General features: G+C 36.7%; 1 protein-coding gene across 1 annotated transcript in view; it reads left to right on the top strand.

Annotated features, from left to right (window-relative positions):
* Positions 1-1,251: 1,251 nt before the first annotated feature.
* LOC132553314 (uncharacterized) overlaps positions 1,252-26,419 on the top strand; it is a 31,716-nt gene continuing 6,548 nt past the window's right edge. Inside the window, exons 1-20 of the mRNA XM_060217549.1 lie at positions 1,252-1,334; positions 6,041-6,245; positions 8,825-8,929; positions 9,655-9,885; positions 10,375-10,449; positions 11,557-11,661; positions 11,888-12,031; positions 12,436-12,548; positions 16,080-16,125; positions 16,320-16,550; positions 17,673-17,747; positions 17,947-18,054; positions 18,789-18,938; positions 19,118-19,201; positions 19,820-19,905; positions 21,546-21,591; positions 22,179-22,409; positions 22,694-22,768; positions 24,412-24,534; positions 25,908-26,072. Coding sequence (XP_060073532.1) covers positions 8,843-8,929; positions 9,655-9,885; positions 10,375-10,449; positions 11,557-11,661; positions 11,888-12,031; positions 12,436-12,548; positions 16,080-16,125; positions 16,320-16,550; positions 17,673-17,747; positions 17,947-18,054; positions 18,789-18,938; positions 19,118-19,201; positions 19,820-19,905; positions 21,546-21,591; positions 22,179-22,409; positions 22,694-22,768; positions 24,412-24,534; positions 25,908-26,072 — 2,175 coding nt within the window. The 5' untranslated portion in view covers positions 1,252-1,334; positions 6,041-6,245; positions 8,825-8,842. The remainder of the gene's footprint in view (positions 1,335-6,040; positions 6,246-8,824; positions 8,930-9,654; positions 9,886-10,374; positions 10,450-11,556; positions 11,662-11,887; positions 12,032-12,435; positions 12,549-16,079; positions 16,126-16,319; positions 16,551-17,672; positions 17,748-17,946; positions 18,055-18,788; positions 18,939-19,117; positions 19,202-19,819; positions 19,906-21,545; positions 21,592-22,178; positions 22,410-22,693; positions 22,769-24,411; positions 24,535-25,907; positions 26,073-26,419) is intronic.

Below are 26,419 nucleotides of genomic sequence, written 5' to 3'. Positions count from 1 at the left end.
AAGAGTTAGGTTACCATCAGCTTTCAATTTCATGTCTTCAGCGATTTTTAATTTTCCACGATCTTCCATTGGCATCCTATCCGCCCTGTGTCCAAAATGTCCGATAAGGCCAGAAGTAGCATTCAAATTGTCACAAATACCCCGTAACGCTTCCCTGAATTTCCGTGCAAGCACACAGTATATCAAGAAGCTAGCAGCTGACTGAGAAATGTACAAAAGGCGAATAAAGGTCAGAAGTTTAGTCATTAAAGAAAAGTTCTGAACATATTTTTCTTTTGAAATGAAAGTAACCACATTGATGAATATGTACAGGGGAAGCTGAAAGAAAAACAAAACTACCAATATTAACGTAATGTTGATTTCTGCATGTTCCGCTTTCCCAATATGTTTAAACGAAGCATATCGCTTCTTCAACGCGGTTATTTTTTGGAGAATTGCCACATTTATGAAAAATAAAACAACACATAAAAATAGACTAGAAACAGTATAGAACCGTTCGTAATCTCGTCTCCAAGATGCAATCAATAAGTCTCCAGTTTCTGGTCGGATCATTTCCGGACTATTTACTGCGTGTGTTATTTCTCGCAGAACTTGAGGCAAATGGACTAAAACACACAAGACTACGATGCCAATAATTGCCAAGCGGGTCCGGTGTACCGTAATGAGTCTGAAAGCCTGTAGTGGTACATACACGGCAATGCATCTTTCAAGTGCAAGACATATCGTTATCAATAATCCGAAAAATACTATCGTGTAGGCAAAAAATCGTTCAATCGCTTTCCTGATAAACGACGTTATTTCAATACTTTCGTCGAGAAATTCCGAAGCATTCCCTAGAAATGAATATTCAAAATGCGTTAGATTCTGGAGTAGATAAATGGTTGAATTATGGTGTCCATTCGCTGGTAGTGTTATGAGTTCTTTCACTAAGTTCTGGAAAGACGGGTCACTATAACACAGATTGGTCCCGTTGTTGCTAACAGACAAATTTGATGAATATGATTGTTGGCAAGCAAGCATATTATTTCTACACGGCGTGGTATTTTTTTCTATGGTTTGTTTTTCACATGGATCTATACGTAAGCTTACATCCTGGTAAAGGCCAATCATATCGAGGACCGTTACGTAAGACCGAATGGCAGGCTCAATGTCTGAATACACAGCATACAACATGTTCACTAACGCGTGCACTGTTAAACATTGCAAAAGGCACACGGGGGCGCTGCGTAAAGACTTCCGACATAGAAGTACAAGGGTAGCTAAGTTACCTATTATGCCTACACTGACAACAACTGACATTATAATACCGGAACAGATGAATATAAAATAAAACTGTGAGTATATTTCCTCTACCGTAAGGCTTGGAATCTCCTCTTGTCCGCTCATTCTCAATTTATACCGGGAGTTTATATCGTCAAGGTCACACAAAGGCTTGTAATGTATATTCACTGTTTATCCTGGAAGGACACATTCTTGATCACACAAACACAAGATCTATCACACGAATGCATAACATATCACAGGTATCATGTAAACTGCCTTGTGAAATGAAGGCTTCAGTCTCGTTTGCTTGTGTAAATACAGGTATATGTCCTGAATGGATTCCTTGAATATAAGTTCCTGTAATATTTGTAAAACGCGCTACAATAAATACACACGTGTTAATTACATGTCTATTGTTACAATTATATATAATATATATTTGTACGATTACTACTTGTAAAATAATCGCTTTTCACAGACATATTGGAGCAGGGATATATGATCGGATAATTACACATCCTGGTTGGAGTAATTACAGATCTATATCTTGTCCATTTCAAAACAGTGATAATACAACCTTCCAGTCCGCTATTACTTTGCCTACAATCACTGTCCTTTTGCGTGTAGATAATGTGATCTTGTCAGTGGCACACAGACTTCATCAAAAGCCCTAACAAAACTTTATCAAATCAATAAATGTTCTACGTTATCAATCTGCAAGCAGAAAAGGTTCTATGCATTATGCAATAGGAAATCACGTCAGTAATGCATTTAAAAAATAGGTTATAGAAATTAATTTTCAGTATTAATTTATTTACACTTGCTTTACTCATGCTCAGCTAACAGAAACTTTTTAAATGAAAACGATTACGGTCCAAGGGTACAAAATATATTCGGTGTACATAAAAGCACTTTCTTCCAGGAGATTCGATGCCATGCGTATATCTGCTAGTCTACAGGGAATTATAAAGAGATGGCTTATACCAGTTGCTGAATTCGTTTTTGTGTTGCAACAATATTTAGAAATGCATCCTTTGCTGTGTTACAAGGCCGTCATTGTGACGTCATTTATCTCATAGTGACTATTTGTACATGACAAAATATGTTTAAAATCAGGGAGTCGTGGTTAATATATGCATATCGATTCCGATGTTTATCAGCAATAGCAATCTTTGTCTTGCACGACTAAACGATACACAACAAAGGTCAGTGTAATGGTCACACACTTATGGTACCACAGTGGTCAGTGTAAATGTCACACAATTATAGTGGTACCACACTAGTCAGTGTAACGGTCATATAACTATGGTACCACAATGGTCAGTGTAACGGTCACATGACTATGGTATGACAGTGGTCAGTGTGAATGTCACACAATTATGGTACCACAATGGTCAGTGTAAATGTCACACAATTATAGTGGTACCACAGTGGTCATTGTAACTGTCAGAAATAATTATGGTACCACAATGGTCAGTGTAACGGTCATATAACTATGGTACCACAGTGGTCAGTGTAACGGTCACATGACTATGGTACGATAGTGGTCAGTGTAACGGTCATATAACTATGGTACGGCAGTGGTCAGTGTAACGGTCACATGACTATGGTACCACAGTGGTCATTGTAACTGTCATATAACTATGGTACCACAATGGTCAGTGTAACGGTCATATAACTATGGTACCACAGTGGTCAGTGTAACGGTCACATGACTATGGTACGATAGTGGTCAGTGTAACGGTCATATAACTATGGTACGGCAGTGGTCAGTGTAATGGTAATATAACTATGGTACGACAGTGGTCAGTGTTACTGTCATATAACTATGGTACAGCAGTGGTCAGTGTAATGGTCATATAACTATGGTACGACAGTGGTCAGTGTTACTGTTATAACTATTGTGGTCATATATATAACTATGGTACCACAGTGATCAGTGTTACTGTCATATAACTATGGTACCACAGTGATCAATGTTACTGTCATATAACTATGGTACCAAAGTGATCAGTGTTACTGTCATATAACTATGGTACCACAGTGATCAGTGTTACTGTGTCATATAACTATGGTACCACAGTGATCAATGTTACTGTCATATAACTATGGTACCAAAGTGATCAGTGTTACTGTCATATAACTATGGTACCACAGTGATCAGTGTTACTGTCATATAACTATGGTACCACAGTGATCAGTGTTACTGTCATATAACTATGGTACCACAGTGATCAGTGTTACTGTCATATAACTATGGTACCAAAGTGATCAGTGTTACTGTCATATAACTATGGTACCAAAGTGATCAGTGTTACTGTCATATAACTATGGTACGACAATGGTCAGTGTATAATATAACTAGGGTCACACAGTGACCATTATTGTAGCGATGCTTGTACAATATTATTAAAATTAACTCGTAATCGCAAGATATACGTAGTTCACATCATATATCCATCATTTACCACTTAACAAATCTCCTCAGTCTTTATTCTTCTCGAAACTCTAATGAAATACATTTTTTTATAATCTTGACGAGCTTGGCGAAACAAATTAGAAATGGCCCAACCTGGAGCAAATGAACATATATAGAAATTGTCTATCATTGGAAGTGCCAACTCCGTCGACATGATATAAGACCTCTACGTCTTTGGGTAGCGCTTTACTTACTTGGTCCACTGGGTTTCATATGGATTTCATGTGTTCAATAAAATACAGGAGTGCGACAGCCGTGTATATTGGAGCACGAGTGTCGGGATGGTCTGGTTGACGAGCGCATTGCTACCAGGTCATAGAACTACATTCAATGAATATATTGATCGTTATCTAAGTACGTTATATAAACACATTGCATGAAGTTTAAACATTTTTAAAGAGAAAACATTGGTATTGAATCCATAATTATCAATTCATTCCAAAACCAGTCGCGGATCGAAAACAGAACTCGTTATCACACAGGATCGGTTTTCTTTATATATCCTTGAATTAATGTTTTAGCTGGTTCTATTCTTTTGAGATAATTCCATATTATATTACGAGGGCTGATTGATGAGTTGTGAGCCTTACATTGTAAAACTTAAGCAGGGATGTCCTTTTTCAGCTCTACTATTTCCTGGTTCTTAAGACTATGTACCCGACGACTGCTGTCATTTGGTCAGTTTATGTCGAAGAGGTAGCACTCTAAAGTAAACAAGGCAAGTTACGTTTGCAAAATGGACAAAATCGCTGAAAGAGCGGTGATTGAGTATTTGCATAATAAAGGTCTAGCACCTAAGGGTATCCATACTGATATGGTAGCATCACTCAGGTATGATACCCCTTCATATGCTACAGTGAAGAGGTGGGTTACGGAATTTAAGCGAGGCAGGCAAAGCCTCAGAGCTTTGGTCGATGACGCCCATCATGGACGGTCTGTCACTGTTGCAACCCCAGAAATGGTCAGTAAAGTCCATGATATTGTTATATCCGACTGGCGAGATACAGAGCGATATATAGTCAGTACAGTTGGGATTTCACAGGAAAGAGTACATTCCACAGTTACGGAAGATCTTACATTGAGAAAGTTCTGACAGTTGATCAGAAGCACATCAAGTGGATTTTGTCGAGTGCTAATCTGAACCTTTTAGAGGCAGACCATCCAAACTTTCTGCATGGATTTGTTACTATGTATGAAACGTGGGCCCATCATTTCACCCTAGAGGCCAAACAACAATCCAAACATTGGAAGCACCATGGTTCACCCCCGTCAAAGAAGGCAAAGAGAAAATATTAAACTCAAGCTCCCCGAAAAACTTAGCAAAGGCGTATTGTTTCACAAGGACAATGCATCTGTTCACAAGTCTATCATTTTCATGACTGCCATTTACGACTGGGGCTTTGAATTGATTGAGCATCCGCCTTTTTTTTTGCCTTATCTCGCTCCATCATTTATTTTCAAAATTGAAAAAGGCCATTACCGGTACCCACTTTCTGTCAGATGATGACGTCATACATGCAGTAGAGGACTTTCTGAACTGTCAAGAAAAAGGACTTCTTTAAAAGTGACATTGAGACCACGAAACATCACTGTCAAAAGTGTATAGATACTGAAGGAGATTATGTTGGAAAATCTTGGGTGGATTAAAAAAATCTGTTAAATATCTCCGGTACATTACGTGTGTCATAGTAAGACTACGTTATATATTTCGTTATATATGTTTAAGTGTAGAGCAAATTCACTGAGAATAGATTGATTGATGAAAAAAGATGTACAAAAATGTATATATAAAAGCATGTCGCGTACAGAATTTTGCCTCAAAGTTCATCGCTTTGCTTTCAACATTTTTTCAAACTTCTTAAGGTAGTCTTGTATTTATAATACACGGTAGTGTGTACATAAAATACACGTGAATTTTACATGTCGGTAAGCACATTGGGTTTGTCATATTGTCAATGTGCATGCATCGTTTTAAAAAGAACACGGTTAACTACATAGATAACATGAGACTCCCCTGAATGTAGGTGAATAGGAATGACTAGATCTACACACATCGCTTCACTGCATCATTTGTTATAACTTTAATTGATTTTGGTTAGCGGACTCTGAATACTGGATAATGTATTGAAAAAAAATAAAGAATTAACAAAAAATGAAAAAAAATAAAATAAATAAATAATACGAAACTACAGACAGGTAGTGTTATTATTTAATTTGTTTCACGCCAGAGAATATGCACTGTGTTTGGACAATGAATTCAATAGCTCGTTAAATGCCCAACATTTCTATCACGTTTAGAACATACTGCATGACTAGACTGGCAGCCCCAGAATTATACTTCCTGGTCTACGGTTGTCAATACGGCTGAATAACTCACTTTATCTCAGATCGATACAAAAGGTTTCGGTACTTACCTGGCTATTTATTATGGAATAGAAAGGAAACCTCGACCAGACGTGCGCCTTTGGTGACAAAGTTTATGTTGACTGAAAGAAAGACTACAGTAAGTTGGTGAATATTTATCTTAAATCTTTTCAGTTGACAATTTTATTAAGTAGGAAACTAATATACATTTTTATCAATGTTGCTTAAAACTGTAGAGTAAGATATTATAGTAAGACACATCTATAATGACTGTAAACAAACACGTCCCTATTACTTATAGATGTAAACAGACAAACCCCTATTACTTATAGATGTAAACAGACACGTCACTTTTACTTATAGATGTAAACAGACACGTCACTTTTACTTATAGATGTAAACAGACACGTCCCTATTACATATAGATGTAAACGGGCACGTCCCTATTACATATAGATGTAAACAGACACGCCCCTATTACTTAGACACATCGCCTTTACTTATAAATGTTAACAGACACGCCCCTATTACTTAGACACATCGCCTTTACTTATAAATGTTAACAGACACGTCCCTATTACTTAGACACGTCACTATAACATACAGATGTTAACAGACACGCCCCTATTACATATAGATGTAAACAGACAAGTCCCTATTACTTAGACACGTCCCTATTATTTATTGATGAAAACAAACACGTCCCTATTACTTATAGATGTAAACAGACACGTCCCTATTACTTATAGATGTAAACAGACACGTCCCTATTACTTATAGATGTAAACAGACACGTCCCTATTACTTATAGATGTAAACAGACACGTCCCTATTACTTATAGATGTAAACAGACACGTCACTTTTACTTATAGATGTAAACAGACACGTCACTATTACTTATAGATGTAAACAGACACGTCACTTTTACTTATAGATGTAAACAGACACGTCCCTATTACATATAGATGTAAACGGACACGTCCCTATTACATATAGATGTAAACGGGCACGTCCCTATTACATATAGATGTAAACAGACACGCCCCTATTACTTAGACACATCGCCTTTACTTAAAAATGTTAACAGACACGCCCCTATTACTTAGACACATCGCCTTTACTTATAAATGTTAACAGACACGTCCCTATTACTTAGACACGTCACTATAACATACAGATGTTAACAGACACGCCCCTATTACATATAGATGTAAACAGACAAGTCCCTATTACTTAGACACGTCCATATTATTTATTGATGAAAACAAACACGTCCCTATTACTTATAGATGTAAACAGACACGTCCCTATTACTTATAGATGTAAACAGACACGTCCCTATTACTTATAGATGTAAACAGACACGTCCCTATTACTTATAGATGTAAACAGACACGTCACTTTTACTTATAGATGTAAACAGACACGTCACTATTACTTATAGATGTAAACAGACACGTCACTTTTACTTATAGATGTAAACAGACACGTCCCTATTACATATAGATGTAAACGGGCACGTCCCTATTACATATCGATGTAAACAGACACGCCCCTATTACTTAGACACATCGCCTTTACTTATAAATGTTAACAGACACGCCCCTATTACTTAGACACGTCACTATAACATACAGATGTTAACAGACACGCCCCTATTACATATAGATGTAAACAGACAAGTCCCTATTACTTAGACACGTCCCTATTATTTATTGATGAAAACAAACACGTCCCTATTACTTATAGATGTAAACAGACACGTCCCTATTACTTATAGATGTAAACAGACACGTCCCTATTACTTATAGATGTAAACAGACACGTCCCTATTACTTATAGATGTAAACAGACACGTCCCTATTACTTATAGATGTAAACAGACACGTCCCTATTACTTATAGATGTAAACAGACACGTCCCTATTACTTATAGATGTAAACAGACACGTCCCTATTACATATAGATGTAAACAGACACGCCCCTATTACATATAGATGTAAACAGACAAGTCCCTATTACTTAGACACGTCCCTATTATTTATTGATGAAAACAAACACGTCCCTATTACTTATAGATGTAAACAGACACGTCCCTATTACTTATAGATGTAAACAGACACGTCCCTATTACTTATAGATGTAAACAGACACGTCCCTATTACTTATAGATGTAAACAGACACGTCCCTATTACTTATAGATGTAAACAGACACGTCCCTATTACTTATAGATGTAAACAGACACGTCCCTATTACTTATAGATGTAAACAGACACGTCCCTATTACATATAGATGTAAACAGACACGCCCCTATTACATATAGATGTAAACAGACAAGTCCCTATTACTTAGACACGTCCCTATTATTTATTGATGAAAACAAACACGTCCCTATTACTTATAGATGTAAACAGACACGTCCCTATTACTTATAGATGTAAACAGACACGTTCCTATTACATATAGATGTAAACAGACACGTCCCTATTACTTATAGATGTAAACAGACACGTCCCTATTACTTATAGATGTAAACAGACATGTCCCTATTACATATATATGTAAACAGACACGTCCCTATTACTTATAGATATAAACAGACACGTCCCTATTACTTATAGATGTAAACAGACATGTCCCTATTACATATAGATGTAAACAGGCACGCCCCTATTACTTATAGATGTAAACAGACATGTCCCTATTTATTATAGATGTAAACAGATGACACCATGACGATCGTGTATTACAACCCATCAACCAAAGGTAGATCCACCAGGATAGTGCACGCTCTTTTGGTATGCACAACATTAGCCAAGGTTGGTATTTTTGAAATTATTGGAATTATTCTTATCTCTAAATATTTAACATTGAAAAGCGAAAGTATGAATTAATACATTTAAAGATTTTGCCAAAACATCACAACCAATTTTTTTTAATTGCACGATAGAGTGGTGAGGTAGGGGAAAATGATAGTTCTATAAATTTCAATTTGAAAGTAAGGTCCATCTTACTTCGAAATAAATTACAGTTCGTTTTGTTTAAATAAAGGATATAACGAAGGTACATTATCCTTGGTTAAATCAAATAAAGTCTGCTGGGTAAACATACATGTATGAGGTACTTAGGTCTTGAAACTTCATGCTGAATCGCACGCTTGCCTTCCCGTAATAACAAAATGGCAGATCATACAGATTGTTTCTTTTTTTTTTTTTAAATGATTCGCTTTTTACCTTCCACAGTTCATGGAAAAACTGAGAAATGAATCAAATTTGATTGGTCAAAAGTTCTGTCGATATTGAAAAAGTGATATAATCGCTAATCTTATCATCTCATATTGTATCTTCTCGAATAAGTACTTTGTTTACTTTACAAGCAAAACTAGTAAAATTATATTTGTAAATCGTTTTGTCAATTTATTGCAATGTCCATTGTTCCAGTATGACTTACCTCCCTTGTACTAAGCACAAATTATACACTATCGGTCTATTTAAAATCTGTCTAGATCAAGGCATAAATCTGATGAAATGTTCATGACATTCAGGGTGTAGGCGTGGCGTACATAGTGACCGTGTCCCTAATGTGGGGACGCGAGGGCGTGCTGGACCAAGGGACGAAGCTGGTCTTTAACCAGTTTTCAATCTTTGGACTCCCCATGGGAGACCTTTCCGAAGGTGTGACCTTTACTATATTTGTAATGTTACCTCTCCATTCCATCTTCGGAGTCCTCGGACTGCTAGGTGTACTATGCAGGAACAAACTTCTCGTCTTACTGGTAAGTATTCTAAAGAACCATAGAAATAAAACTTAACTGTTTCAGAAAATATGCGATTCTGAATTTTGTGTTGTACTTTATTGTGATGTTGTTTAGCATACCCATTGTAGTTTGTTTATGATACACTTTTCTAATATTGTTTATGACACCCCTTTATGATATTGTTTATGACACCCCTTTATGATATTGTTTATGACACCCCTTTATGATATTGTTTATGACACCCCTTAATGATATTGTTTATGACACCCCTTAATGATATTGTTTATGACACCCCTTTATGATATTGTTTATGACACCCCTTTATGATATTGTTTATGACAACCTTTATGATATTGTGATATTGTTCATTGTACCCCGTTTTGTGTAAGAGAACACCCCTGCCTGTATTACAGTACACAGGATCGTATGAATGTTTATGAATACGCCTTACTGTGTCAAAATAAACCTTGTATATATGTTAATGAACATTCCCTTCTTGTGTTACAGTATACCGGTTTCCTTACACTTGTCCTCATTACTGACATCGGGTTACTTGTGTTTACCTCTATTCTACTCAACGGGGTGAGAAAGCGTTACATTAATTGGAATATTACATAATGTTCAGTTCAATACAATTTATTTAGAGAATTCTTTAACCTAAGTATAATGTCTTTGTTTATTTTCTAAAGTACGTAAATTATGTGATAAACACAATCATACATCCGGTCCGGGGGCAAGTTTGAAAAGTACATGAAACAGTACACCATGACTTTCGGTGGCTTTGGATTTGGGGGCCGAGCAACGTCTCGCATCAATCATTGCGAAACAGAAAGTAACTTTTAATCATTTCCCCTACCATGTTGTCAATGTCGGCCGTGTGTGGGAAGTATTTTCGATATGTGACATTTTTATTTTTTCGCATGAGTTACAAGGACTTTATTTTCGTTTACACATACAAACAAACACGGCATGTTATATTTTTATCTAATATTATGTTACCAAAACTTTCATCGTGGTTCAAACTATGTTGTGTCGACTTTTGTTCAAAATGTAAGTAAGCGTGCGGTTTGAGTTATTGGAAATATTTTTTCTCTTGTCGTTATAAAAGAAGCCAGCCTTTTTTAGTGCTATTACAAAAGAACAATCCATCTACATCATATAACACATAGTAATGGCTTTGCTTGAGGTCGAAACAATAAAGGTATGAGTGCATATAATACTTTTCGTCTTGACTGTAATAACTGTCTGTAAAGTCCGGTGAATGCGAAAAGGTCAAGGTAGCCCGTCCCCAATTCAATGATAACTCGATATAATGCCATGGCACAGCCAATCAGCGGCCATTTCTTTTTTTGTAATTGACATTGTTCTGATGACATGTCCGCGATGAATCAGCCATCTTTCAAGTCATCAAAGACACAGTGTACCGTCTCTTGTATGTTTCCAAAATTTTCCGGTAATCTCAAACTCAGAAGATAAATCTGGAACGGACGTATAATGAAACTCGTCACGTATTCAGCGTCTAACCTCGCCAAATACTTGCAAATGATTTTTCTTACTACATGAATTGGTGAATTTACAGGATCCTGATATGCAAAAAAACAATTCATGCCTTAGTGTACGTGAGATGTAAGTTGGTTTGTAGTGTTATGTACTGGAGTCTGTATGTTGAAGTATATGTTGTATTTCCAGTTAACGACTTGGATTACGGAAAGTTTTATAACCTCCTACTCATATTACAATACAATTTGGATCAACCCTGACCTTCAAGCAGCCTGGAACGCTTTATTTGTAAAGGTAAGAACATTTACTATCTTTTTTTCAAAACACGTGCCTTGTAACATTTATTGAAGAAAAAAAAAGATTGTTTTGGTAATGTTTTTAAAATTTCTGCAAAGTTCGAACTATCACATCAGGGAACGAAGATCAAGACATTAAATATATTGATGATTATTATGTTTTTATCCTGCAAATAATAATTCGAATTGTACATGATTAATGCTTTATCCTATTTTAACCGTAGATGGAATGTTGCGGGGTGACAGGTTCGAACAACTTCTGTTCTGGTATTCCCTACACAGTCGGATGCTGGCACAAGTACTACAGCCCTATGACTGGCTACTTATGGTCACTCTTCGCACTATTTATTGGCAGTATCATACTAGATGTAAGTATGATATACATGTAGCACAGTATAGACAAAGTCTTATATAAAAAGGAAGATAAAACAAACACACAAGCAATCAAACAAACAAATGTAGAGCATGTCATATATTTAAATATAATTTAGATTTAGTTTTATCGAAATACTGAATAAAGATTGTGATATTATGATTTACATGTAGTGAACAATAGCGCGGGATAGAATACATGTACCCATCATTTTTTTAAAAAATAAACAAAAATCCATCTTTTTCTTGATGTGTTGTGTTGTAGGTACCCGCTACAATACGTAGCAAACAATGTATCAAACTGGCATCTTAAAATTGAATTTAATTTTGAACAAAGTGTGAATTAAAAAAAGGCCTTTCTTCGATATTGCTGTAATTCAAAGTATCCGGTGTGTTACAGGTTGTAGGTATCGTGATCTCCGAATTGGCTTACCAGCGTCTGGACAGTAAACCCAAGTGCACGTCCGGCATGTATCGACAGTTCGCCAAATTTGTTTTAAGATCTTGGAAAATGTGCGTATCTTACACTCATAGGACCAGCAGATTCTCAGGACCCTGTGGTTAATGTTAGGACTAACAGATTATCAGGACCCTGTGGTTAATGTTAGGACCAGCAGATTATCAGGACCCTGTGGTTAATGTTAGGACCGACAGATTCTCAGGACCCTGTGGTTAATGTTAGGACCAGCAGATTCTCAGGACCCTGTGGTTAATGTTAGGACCGACAGATTCTCAGGACCCTGTGGTTAATGTTAGGACCAACAAATTCTCAGGACCCTGTGGTTAATGCTAGGACCAACAAATTCTCAGGACCCTGTGGTTAATGTTAGGACCAACATATTCTCGGGTCCTTGTGTTTAATATTAGGACCAACAGATTCTCAGGACCCTGGGGTTAATGTTAGGACCGACAAATTCTCAGGACCATGTGGTTAATGCTAGGACCAACAAATTCTCAGGACCCTGTGGTTAATGTTAGGACCAACATATTCTCGGGTCCTTGTGTTTAATATTAGGACCAACAGATTCTCAGGACCCTGGGGTTAATGTTAGGACCGACAGATCCCAGGGTCCTTGTGGATAATGTTAGGACCAACAGATTCTCAGGACCCTGTGGTTAATGTTAGGACCGACAGATCTCAGGACCCCGGGGTTAATGTTAGGACCGACAGATCCTAAGGTCCTTGTGGATAATGTTAGGAAAAACAGATTCTCAGGACCCTGGGGATAATGTTAGGACCGACAGATCCTAGGGTCCTTGTGGTTAATGTTAGGACCAACAGATTCTCAGGACCCTGTGGTTAATGTTAGGACCAGCAGATTCTCAGGACCCTGAGGTTAATGTTAGGACCAGCAGATTCTCGGGTCCTTGTGTTTAATATTAGGACCAACAGATTCTCAGGACCCTGGGGTTAATGTTAGGACCGACAGATTCTAGGGTCCTTGTGGTTAATGTTAGGACCAACAGATTCTCAGGACCCTGTGGTTAATGTTAGGACCAGCAGATTCTCAGGACTCTGTGGATAATGTTAGGACCGACAGATCCTAGGGTCCTTTTGGTTAATATTAGGACCAACAGATTCTCAGGACCCTGGGGTTAATGTTAGGACCGACAGATTCTAGGGTCCTTGTGGTTAATGTTAGGACCAACAGATTCTCAGGACCCTGTGGTTAATGTTAGGACCAGCAGATTCTCAGGACCCTGTGGTTAATGCTAGGACCAGAAGATTCTCCGGGCCCTGGGGTTAATGTTAGGACCAACAGATTCTCGGGTCCTTGTGATTAATATTAGGACCAACAGATTCTCAGAACCCCGTGGTTAATGTTAGGACCAACAGATTCTCAGGACCCTATGGTTAATGTTAGGACCAGCAGATTCTCAGGACCCTGTGGTTAATGTTAGGACCAACAGATTCTCAGGACCCCGGGGTTAATGTTAGGACCAACAGATCCTAGGGTCGTTGTGGTTAATGTTAGGACCAACAGATTCTCAGGACCCTGGGGTTAATGCTAGGACCAGCAGATTCTCAGGACCCTGTGGTTAATGCTAGGACCAGAAGATTCTCAGGGCCCTGGGGTTAATGTTAGGACCAACAGATTCTCAGAACCCCGTGGTTAATGTTAGGACCAGCAGATTCTCAGGACCCTGTGGTTAATGTTAGGACCAACAGATTCTCAGGACCCTGGGGTTAATGTTAGGACCGACAGATCCTAGGGTCCTTGTGGTCAATGTTAGGACCAACAGATTCTCAGGACTCTGTGGTTAATGTTAGGACCGACAGATCCTAGGGTCGTTGTGGTTAATGTTAGGACCAGCAGATTCTCAGGACCCTGTGGTTAATGTTAGGACCAGCAGATTCTCAGGACCCTGTGGTTAATGTTAGGACCAGCGAATTCTCAGGACCCCGTGGTTAATGTTAGGACCAACATATTCTCGGGTCCTTGTGTTTAATATTAGGACAAACAGATTCTCAGAACCCCGTGGTTAATGTTAGGACCAACAGATTCTCAGGACCCTGGGGTTAATGTTAGGACCGACAGATTCTAGGGTCCTGGTGGTTAATGATAGGACCAGCAGATTCTCAGGACCCTGTGGTTAATGTTAGGATCAGCAGATTCTCAGGACCCTGTGGTTAATGCTAGGACCAGCAGATTCTCAGGACCCTGTGGTTAATGTTAGGATCAACAGATTCTAGGTGGTTAATGTTAGGACCAACATATTCTTCTCAGGTCCTTGTGTTAATGTTAGGACCAAACGATTCTCAGGACCCTGTGGTTAATGTTAGGATCAACAGATTCTAGGATCCTTGTGGTTAATGTTAGGACCAACATATTCTCGGGTCCTTGTGTTTAATATTAGGACCAAACGATTCTCATGGACCCTGTCGTTAATATTAGGACCAACAGATTCTCAGGACCCTGGGGTTAATGTTAGGACCGACAGATCCTAGGGTCCTTGTGGTTAATGTTAGGACCAACAGATTCTCAGGACCCTGTGGTTAATGTTAGGACCAGCAGATTCTCAGGACCCTGTGGTTAATGGTAGGACCAGAAGATTCTCAGGACCCTGTGGTTAATGTTAGGACCAACATATTCTCGGGTCCTTGTGTTTAATATTAGGACCAACAGATTCTCAGGACCCTGGGGTTAATGTTAGGACCGACAGATTCTAGGGTCCTTGTGGTTAATGTTAGGACCAACAGATTCTAGGGTCCTTGTGGTTAATGTTAGGACCAACAGATTCTCAGGACCCTGTGGTTAATGTTAGGACCAGCAGATTCTCAGGACCCTGTGGTTAATGCTAGGACCAGCAGATTCTCAGGACCCTGTGGTTAATGTTAGGACCAACAGATTCTAGGATCCTTGTGGTTAATGTTAGGACCAACATATTCTCGGGTCCTTGTGTTTAATATTAGGACCAAACGATTCTCATGGACCCTGTCGTTAATGTTAGGACCAACAGATCTTCTGATGCTTGTGATAAATGTAATGGTCGACAAATTATCGGGTCCCTTTAGCTAATGTTAGGACCAAAAGGTTTTCAGGCTCCTGTGTTTTTTTGTCATCGATGTCACTGCTGTACAATTTAGGTTGTTTTTCAATGTTAGCTCACTACTGTGTTGTCTTTAATATGCATTATCGGTAATTCCGTTTGATCTGAATCGTTATTAATATTACGACATTGGAAGTTATTCAAGAAGTTGTTTGTATTGAAACATTCGTAGGTTGTCCACTTTTACATCCTTAAATGATTGCACATTCACTTGATTTTATTTGTACATTCTCAACTTAGTATCATACCTATCCGAAGTATGTTTAAATTACAGCCAAACCTCGTTATCTCAAACTCGTATAACTGAAAGATCCCATTCAATTCGAGTATTTCGTCTGTCTCGGTCAAAATTTTCACCAAACAATCAATCGTTCTCACTTAAATAGAATATTCGGATAACTCGAAGTGTTCAAACAGTCTCGCCGACTTCGAAATAACAAAGCTCGACTGTAGTTGATTCATCGTGTTGACTCTATTTTGTTTTCTCTCCAGGAACAAAGGCAAAGTCATCTTCGCCATAATAACAGTCATAGATACGGTAAGTCATGTGATTACAATCATAGATAGGTAAGGCACGTGATTGCAGTCATAGATACTGTTAGTCATGTGATTACAATAGCACATATGGTTAGTTATATGATCAGTCACAGAAAATGTAAGTCATGTGATCGCAGTCATACATGAAGACGCAGTTTTAAATTCTCAACTAATAACCTATATTATTTGTTTTAGATGGCTGGGCTTGGCCTGATTGTCGCTGGAGTTGTTACGCTACGGAGTGACTTTGTTTCGAACAGCTATCTCACTCCCCTGTTTGGAAATCTACGCTTCTACAACATGTACCTTCCTGACCTGATGCTTGGGCTGGGTATAACTATGATTACCACTGGCGTTTTCAACACAGGAACTTGTTCTCTAGCATTAAACATCATTTGTTTCAAAACGAAATCAAAGATTAATGTTGTGAGTTGAATACTGGATATGTACCTCTTGCAATACTTTGATAAAGTTACTGCATTATATCGTAAATATATATCGTGAAGCATAATATACATTTGCTTAACAAAGATTATACTGTAGTCTGTTATCGAATTTATAAACTTATTTTGATGTGTGCTGTAAATTTGGCATTGCTTAAAATACCAATCATACATGCTGTGTTCTCTGAGTTAGCTGTGTGGTGTTTTGTATTGGGTAGTGCTGTCGCTAAGTTTGATGTCATCTGACCCTGAAGTGTTAATATAATCAGAAACATAAAGCGTGCATCATCCGCCGTCTGCCATCGAATGTAAACATGATGATACTGACCATGTGTTCCTATTTTTCAATCAGGTCTGAATCCAAGTTTGCCATCATAACTGCCATGTTAAATAAAACACATTGGTAAAACTTATTCATTTCCACTGGTGCCACTGAGCTGAACAGCGGTGGGAATGTTGATACAAACAATGTGTTTTTTTCTTTTCAAGCTCTGTCAACAAAATAAATGTTGTTATAACACAACCAGCAGAAGACCAAAGTATTGGATTATAGAAAAAATAGACGCACATGGACCAATTCTTCAATATCCGATCACATCACTCCTTACCCCGGTTTTGGCGTTGTATGAGTTTTGCTCAACATGTTTTAAACGATTGTTACAAATGAACAAGATCCATTGTTATCATTATCTATGCCAAGACTTCACTCTAACATGACCCGATGTTGTAGCCTTCCTTGTCATGTCCTGAAGCTGTCATGGCCTGATGATGTGAATTTCCATGTCATGTCCCGGGGCTTCGTGACCCGATGTTGTAAATTTAGATGTCATGTCCTGAAGCTGTCCTGGACCCATGTTGTAAATGTTAGAGTATTGCACGACCGTGGAAATGACTACGCGGTACTCATATGCATTAAAATAAGTCTTTGTTTTCTCTTACGTCGAGAAAATATCCCTTTTTCTTCCAACAAACTTCTACAACATTAATCCTGTGGCGTTTTACATTTTAGTTATCGTTTAACGAATTCCTCTTCTTAAATCATAGCGACACGATGCTTATGTTTATATAAATCCTCATACTATGCAATATTGTAAATATGTTGCAGGCCCGACTCCTTTATTTCACTATGATTGTGGTTAACATAACAGCGTTGGTCTTCTGGTCCATTATGTTGTACGGAGTAAGTACCTATATAACCGATCTTATAGTCTATTTCTTTCAGTGGAATTCATTCATGAAACCAAGTGTAATGTTATCGTTGGATAGATTTAGGTCAATAATCTATCATAGAGTTCAACTGTACCCGTTGTTATCATTATTTCTATTCCTCCAACCAAATAAAGAAGTCAAAATATTGAAAACGTCTACTTTATATGCAGGTACGTGCTTTGATGGAGTTTCAGCTTTATAAAGAATTTTTGGGGTACGATAGTACCTATGACAGCGGAGATTATTACACAAATTCATGGAGAGCCCTTTTTGTCACTGTAAGTAATTGGTTTGATTCACAGAAATAAGACTTCTACTATTAAAGTAGGTCACTTGTCTTAACATTTGTCCTTCTTAAGTTGCCTTCGCCATTGTCGTTCCTGAATGGTCTTGACCATTGTCCTCTCTGAATTGTCGACACTGCCTAATTGAATTGTCTTTGCCACTGACCTCCCTGAACTGTTTTTGCCACAGTTGTGACTGCATTGCCGTCACCAAAGCCCCCCACCAATACCCCATGATTTATCATTATCTTTACAAGTGCCCTTCCTCTGTATTGTCTTCGCCAACGTTCTCAGTAAATTACTTCCGCTACTATCATTCCTGATTGTCTTCTCTATTGCCCTTCCTGCAACTTTACACTCTAAATTATCGTTACAACTATCCTCAATGAGCTGGCCTTGCTACTTTGTCTCGCTCTCCTTAGTGTTTTGCCGAAATATTTCGCTCTAATTGTATTGTCTGTCTCTCTTCCTTCTTGCATTGTGATTCATTCTGTCCTTTCTTAATGATATGTTTCTTTCTCCGCCCGGCATTTTCGATGTCACCAACATACCAGCATACTTTAATTTATTCAAAAGAAATAACACATAACTTGATGCGTTGTCACATTTGATTGAACTATGAATGCTGTATTACAGAACACTTTAACTGCTCGTTACGTTCTATCTCGAACCTGTTAATTTTCATAACCTACATACAAATATTTGTTAATGGTTTGTGCGTTTTCTAGTTTAAATGCTGTAGGATCTATGGCCTGTGGTTTACCAGTATGCCATTAAGTGCTGGAGTACCAGAGCAGTGTCTATACGAAAGAACCCCTGTCAACTCTAACTTAAACTACGTTGGAGTCACAGTGGCAACAGGCGATATCGTTCAAGAGGTTAGTCGTTCCTGGTCTGGACATTCCCCTTATTGTTTTTGTTACAGAAGAACGTTTTCTTAATGTATCCGTTGACACTTTTGTTTTAATAAAAGTACAAATGTTTGTTTTAATTGGATTGAAATAATTACATGTATATTTGTCAAATTTATATTGAAGCTCTTATGATTTATTTCAAGGTTTGCCAGGAGAAATTGGCGGACGAAATCTACAAATATCAGGTGGCTGTGGCTGTTCTGTTCGGGATAGCTATTCTTTCTAAAGTAAGTATCAATCGTGTCTTAATGGCGACATAGTTTATATATGTGTTTAGTATAACCTTATTGATGCTTGTTTCTATTAAAGTTGATATTTAATCTACCATATTTGTAGCTTGGGAAGATAGTCTTCTCTACTTTAAAAACCGATGTTGCGCTGCACTTGTAAATGAGTTACTATGAATGAAATGGACCGCTCTCTGACAACGTCTACACTGTGTAATTATTGTTGTACATATATTTTAATGTATAAATATGAGACAAGAATGATAATTCACATTTAATTAACTGAGACCGATGGTGTTTTCTGTTTTAGTAAATGTTTTCTGTTCTGATCTCCTGTTACTTGGTTGGCAATGCGATAACGATATCTCTCAGACAATATGTAATTATTCTGATATAGGTTTGTGGTTTCTTATATAGCAAATATATTATGTGGGTAAAAGATATGAAGAAAATGGAGCAAGATATTATTAAGGTGTAAGATAAGTATGTAAATCGTGTCAATTATTTGTGCCAACTGAACTGACTTGATGTTGGTCATATCTCTGATAATCAAACAGCCTCTGTTGAAAACTAAATGTTAAAATGTGTACTTACAAGTTCTTTTATATGTTGTGACAGGTCTATGCAATAGGATACCTGTTCACCAAGGACAATCAGACAGGTGATGGAATGCCGTTCTCTGTCACTCTTAACCAACTGAGAAGGTCAGTCTGTAATGATTTTGATGTTGAAAGATTTCTCTAAGATAGTTTAATAATTTGTAAACTACAACCATAACGAATGCCCTGATATGAATGCTTATTTATGTTTATATATTTGTCAAATTTGTCCTTAATAGTTAGCGCGTTCTTCCTGTTAATTTTGAGGAAGTGAAGTACTACTTAAACTTCTTTTTCTAGTAAACAACCAAGCCAATTTAATTCTCAAAACAAAATTCCAACAATATGTGGCAATTAATAGTTCAGTCGTGTACGTTCCAAGTAATTATTTAAAGATCTTAATTTAAGTAAGTTAAGTTGTTCAACAAATTAAACTGCCAAAACAATCCAATTGATATCCTCCTATGATAAACATTCTAAAATTATCATCAATTTAATATTCCGTCAAATATATATATGTGTGTGTGTGTGTGTGTGTGTGTGTGTGTGTGAGAGAGAGAGAGAGAGAGAGAGAGAGAGAGAGAGAGAGAGGGTGTTTGTGTGTGTGTGTGTGTGTGTGTGAATATTCTCTTATAAATATTAAATATTATAATTGGTTCTCGGTAATTATTACAGGAACATTTGATCGGAATATTAAATAATTAAGCCCGTATGATACAACGAAATACGTTCCTTGTGAATCGTTAAACTAAATAGAATCACTTAGACTACACCCCTGCTCATTTAGGCGGGAATGTATTGAATCTAGCCCCGTCTTTCCGTCCTGTCATCACTTTAGAAGCTGTATTGGTGGGTGTGTTTAGTACATAGAAATATTAGAGTTCCATATTGGGCACGAACGACACCTGTCGAGGGTCAAGGTCACTGTGTTTTAAACAGACTTTCCATTCACAAAACCCTTGTTTAGGGACAGATGATCCTATATGCTGCAGCTATGTTCTTACATTTTGTTCATGTTTTGCAAATGTATCAGTATAAGTATGTCTTGAAGAGAGATAATAAGCAACTAAACAGTACGACGTCTTGAAAGAACGCACAATACAAATGTATTGAACAACTGCATGATGGAGTTTAATTACTAATATGTTAAATTATTAAACTGCATCATGCAGTCGTCCTTTCCCTTTAGAAAGCGTCATTATGCTAGCGGATTTAAGGTTTGATATGTATGTTAGGCGAGTTTAAAAATAAAAAATGTATCAAACAACAAACAATATTGACAGGAAAATGCTTGAAAGTTAGAATATTTATATTTTAGTGGTGATTTTCACAGAACACCAAAAACATTTTTCCTAATACATAAATTCCCATATACAACCAGATTTAATTTACAAGTGTAATGCGGTTGTGCAATTATTGCATTGATGTGGTGGAACTGCTGAAGCGAACGAATTTGGATTTTACTGGAAATAACTTAAATAACACTATTTTAAGGTGACCTTGTCCCAAAACAATCCAGTCATCTTTATTTCCATCAGTCAATTAATGCATTGTTTAATACTAGAAACTTGTACTTGATGGAGGTGTTTTGTTTCAGGAAGTATGAAATTCTTACCGCAAACACTAGCAATAAAATGATCCGTTCATGACCTAGAGGTGGTATTGTAGAATACAGATGCTATTTCCCAGGTTTTGTTATACCGAGAGGATATAACATCAAACCAAACATGATTCGTTTATTTCAGGAAGAAGAAAGTAGTGGCATTAGTCTGCGTTCTTGTAACAGGATTTGTAAGTAATCATTGATTATTTTAATGGGGTTCTGTAAATATTGTATATATTGTCCATGGAATAAACTGCTTACAGATTTCTGGCTTAATTTTCGTCACAGATGACAGCTTGGTTCTGTACATCTGGCGCCAAATACAGAATAGCACTATGCTTTGACGACAATAACGAGATAGTAATATGGTCAATTACAGTAAGAGACAGTGCTCTGAATCCGACAATAGATGGACACAGTGGTCAGAGCCCGAGAAGTGGCAGGGACTGTGATAAGATTTTGGTACTGCGAAATAAAAACGAAAAATCTGTTCAAAAATGAAATATGAATATGTTCAAGTTGTGATTGTTCTATATAACACGTGGGAAATATATGTTTGACGATGGTATCACAATAGCCATGCTGACGAGATGTAAATTAGGTCGGTAGTTCATGAGGTCGTGTAAAGATATATATGAATATATGGAATTTGAATACCACTTATAGTTGGATGTGATTAACTACTTTTCATTTAATTTGATAAAGACAGACGCAATCTGCAATAGTATAACTGCACAGTTGAATATGTATGTACATCTGTTATTTTCTTATGTAGCTGGTTTCCTTGGGTATCCTGATAACGGGGGCTATACTTAAGTTCGACAACGTATTTGGCCACAAGGATATCCAACACCTATTCGTCCATGTATATGTAAGCGGGAGTAGCTTGTTCTTCTGGATGCTTGCCTTATCCAATTACTTGGTAATCATGGGCTGTGTGACTTTCTTGCTGTTTGGATTTGCTTGTTTGTCGGCAATATTTCGTCTACCAACATTTTATATAATGGTGAGCAAAACAGGAAGTAATTCCTCATGATAATAATAATTCTTTCAATTTTTCTTGAACAACAGTAAAAATGAAAATATATCCTATTAAGAAATTAGTGCCATAACCATGGTTCATCCCCACGACCCCTGCCATCCTTTTGTTTATTCCTACTTTATCCTTGCTCAGGTCGATTGTGCAATTGTCTCCTTATTCTATGGTTCCTGCGCAATACCCTATATTTTTGTGCGTGCCTAATTTACTTGGGCCCGGTCCATTGTGTAATTGTTACTCTGTTTTTACAGACCTTGATTGGCTTCCTTGTATCTGTTGTCGTCAAAATCCTCGCCATATGTGTTTGGATCAAAGTGAGGATAGAGGTAAGACAACTATCGTTGTTATTTCATTATTTTCAACAGCCAAAACTAAACATGTCTCAGGCGACAGTTAGGCATAGATAACTTTTCGTTTTGACGTACTTCCAATATGAATATTGCGAATTACATCTGTATTGTGTCGGAACATTTTCCAATAGTTTGCTTAGTGATACATTTGCATTGATGCAACATATCCTCAAACCATGGCAAATCAGGAACTTAACTCGTGTGTTAGATAGAAGAAATATGGAGAAACAGTCGGATGAGGTCATGATACCGTTTTCGAACATCTATGAAAACTTAACTGAAACTGAAATGTTCTATGATGAGAATAATTATTCAAAAGAAATATAACCTCTTTATAAACATGGAATATCAAGGCACTTATTGGTGCTCTTGACTTCAAAAGAAAAAAATAAGTGATGGAGCGTCATAAAATCCGTAGTACAGCAAATGTTTAAGTGTTGGTATAAAACAAAACGAAGAATTTCAAGACTAGACAACATTATCAACACCACATATTATAAAATAATCAGCGCGCGCATATGATTAAGTAAAAAATCAAGTCGGACGAATGAATAAATTATATATTTTTTTTATTAATTATTATTTAATTGATTATTACTGAAAATTTTATTTCAAACAGTTATCAAAGTTAACATCGATGTATCTCTATTCATGTTACTTTTCTGTATTTTACATTTAAGAAAACACCACTTTCACTTCAAAGTTTTAATTTAATCATTCCCTACCAGGTTCATGGCTCGTGCACACTAATATAGTAGAAATGTATCACCCCGACATCATAATGTTTTGTTTTTTTTTTCAAATGCACTTTGTGTTAAGTCACTCGACTGGGATATGGAGCAGCATTTACATCGGTATCGCAACCTTAATATGTTGTGTATGTGATACCAAATCTATATCACTGAAGAGAGCATTGTTCAAACAATTCAAAAAATACTGTCCAACTGATATTTGGTTTGTGATTTGAATATAAAAGAATGATTTAACCATGCAACGAGGCGAAATAATGACAATATTTGCATGTAAAAATGTGGTATTCGGTGAATTTGTCCTAGAAATTATTCAGGTGAACACTGCAAATCAGATTAATGAATTCTGTGTATTGTTAATACATTTGCTTCCATTTCTATAAAGACTTAAAGTTTGCAAATGTTACTTAAAAGGAATGGAAATCTTTTGTGTTATTCGTACGGGCATTTATGACAACGGCCGTAGCAACAAATAAAAAGTTTAAGTTATAGAAATCCTTCGATAGTCTGTCCAAAAAGGCACGGAGATGCTGTATCGATACTAGAAATATGCTCTAAATTCAAGTGTATGACAACAACCTGCGGTACAGATTTATAACATTGCTCTCGGAATGTCCACTACCATACATAGAAAAATAGAAAGTTACTGCATCCAACGAGACGAGTCGATTGGCTCTCGAAGTCGTGACGTCATAGATTCTGGCATTTGTTTCATGATATACTTTGCAAGGATACCTTAACAAGTACAACATTATTGTTGAAATGCGTCAATAATTTCCTTGATTTGCTTACAATTATTTATATTTTGTTTCAAATTACATAGAAATATGCATGTTGAAGAAATGCAAAATGCTTGTTTTCTTCTTTCAGATTGATTGGCATCTAGGGAATGAAATGTTGTCAGCTTTACGGAACTATTACAAAACAGATAATTCAGACAACAGTCTTTATTACAGTGACACCAATCTAGGTTTTAACTTTCTTTTTTATGAAGTAAGTGTATATTGTCAGCCTGTAGTATGATACACTCTGCGTCGATTAGAAGCATTGCTATTTAACTAAATTTATTGATATTTAGTGCTGCATGGCAGTTTATAGCTGATGCTATTAAGCAATCATTAAACTTGGTTCTGCAGCATGTGGTGACTGATGAAATAATCATATATATCTTAAATTGATTTTGTTTCTCGCTTGAACTGTTTGTACGGCGACCTATGATTACCGACTGTATGGATCAGAAGATTCATTTCTTAACAAGTTAAAAGGAAAGTAATTTTAACCTAACATCCTGTAGTTGGTAAAATAAAAATCTACGATGGAAAGTATTAGATAAGCGAGATGCGTAATTTCACACTGTCCTTTTAACATCTTAGTACCATGTTAAACAAACATTTGGATGAAAATTGAAAACCAACATATCCAAAAACAATTACAGTCATGAAATTGATACCGAAAGCAATATGTTGGCACTTATAAATAATAAGTAATAGTACTTGATAAAAGAATATTATTTGATATATTGATGGACCCGTTTTTCTGATTACGTATAGTTAGAACCTGCTTTAAGTCATCAGAACATGAAAAAAAATATTGCAATTTCAACGACAAGAAAAGCAAACTTAAATCAGGGCAACAATAATTACTTTCCATCGAGATGAAGATAGGTTTCCACATGTAACATATGTCCGTTATAAATAATGTTAGTGTCATACGATTTACACCTCTTGTCATAAAAACAAAAAGAAAATACCAACATATCAACGTATTCATAATTCAATAAAAGTAGGGCAAAATAAGAAAAAAAAAAAAAAAATACACGGAGACTCCAGAAAAAAGCACAAGAAGAATAAAACCAGGTGTACCGGAAAAGTAAAGCGTTTTCTGCTTCATCAACGATTTTGGTGAATACAAGTAAGCAATGGTATGTTCTCTAACAGAATATTTCTTAGTGCGATCACTACTGCGACCGTAAAACTTCCCCATAATTTTTATCTTTCGAAATCCTGTGTTGCGAGGTTGTACGTCTGTTGACGACTTCTTGCACGAAAATAATGATAATGTTTAACAAGCTCTTGAATATCGAATAAACTGCGACATGTAATAAAATGAGTCGATGATGCAGATTTGTTACTATCCAGAAATGGAAAATTCACAGGAGGAATATTGAAATCATCCCGATTATTATACAGCTTGGTTGAAATCTGTTCATGTTGGTTTCATTAAGACTTAAGATAATATTTTTACATTAGTTTTAGAATTCTTTAACGTAATAATTGAAATATTCATGCAAGGAAATTGACCTAGTTTTACACTTTTTTAAATACAACTTATACTTACCATCTTACAGAGTTTTATTTATTTTGTAGGGGGATTGTTGTGGCATCAATTCAATTGAAGATTTAAGATCTTTCACCTGGGCATCAAGCTTTACATATCCGTCAAACCCGGTAACGTGTCATTTGACGATCGATACTGTGAGATGGTATACAAACAGAGAAGTATCGACGTTCAAAAACACTGTCTACACTGACGTAAGAGTTATACTACATGTTGAAAAGATATTTAAAAAACACAGAAAGACAACCAAGGAGTTGACAGCTGCAGTAGACAAATTTCGAACAACAGAATAATTATAATAAAATAAAGTAACTTTTCAAAACAAAATTGCAAAAAGTCAAAAGCGTTGTGCTTCACTTCATATACGTATTGTTTCAAACATTGCCTGTAAAGCACACATCGCTTTGATTAGTGTTTTTATTTTATCAATAAAACAGATATAAACTATCTGTGCAATTAAAAAACTATCATAAAACTTGAGCTTGTTAGGCGATGTTAATGTTAATGGAACCTTATAGTAAGGCTGTGGTATACCACTATC

This window comes from Ylistrum balloti, unplaced genomic scaffold (genome assembly GCF_031769215.1).
Source record: "Ylistrum balloti isolate Yb309-2 unplaced genomic scaffold, AGI_CSIRO_Ybal_v1 Utg370316, whole genome shotgun sequence".
NCBI lineage: Eukaryota > Metazoa > Mollusca > Bivalvia > Pectinida > Pectinidae > Ylistrum > Ylistrum balloti.
This window is presented reverse-complemented; position numbering and strand designations above follow the sequence as displayed.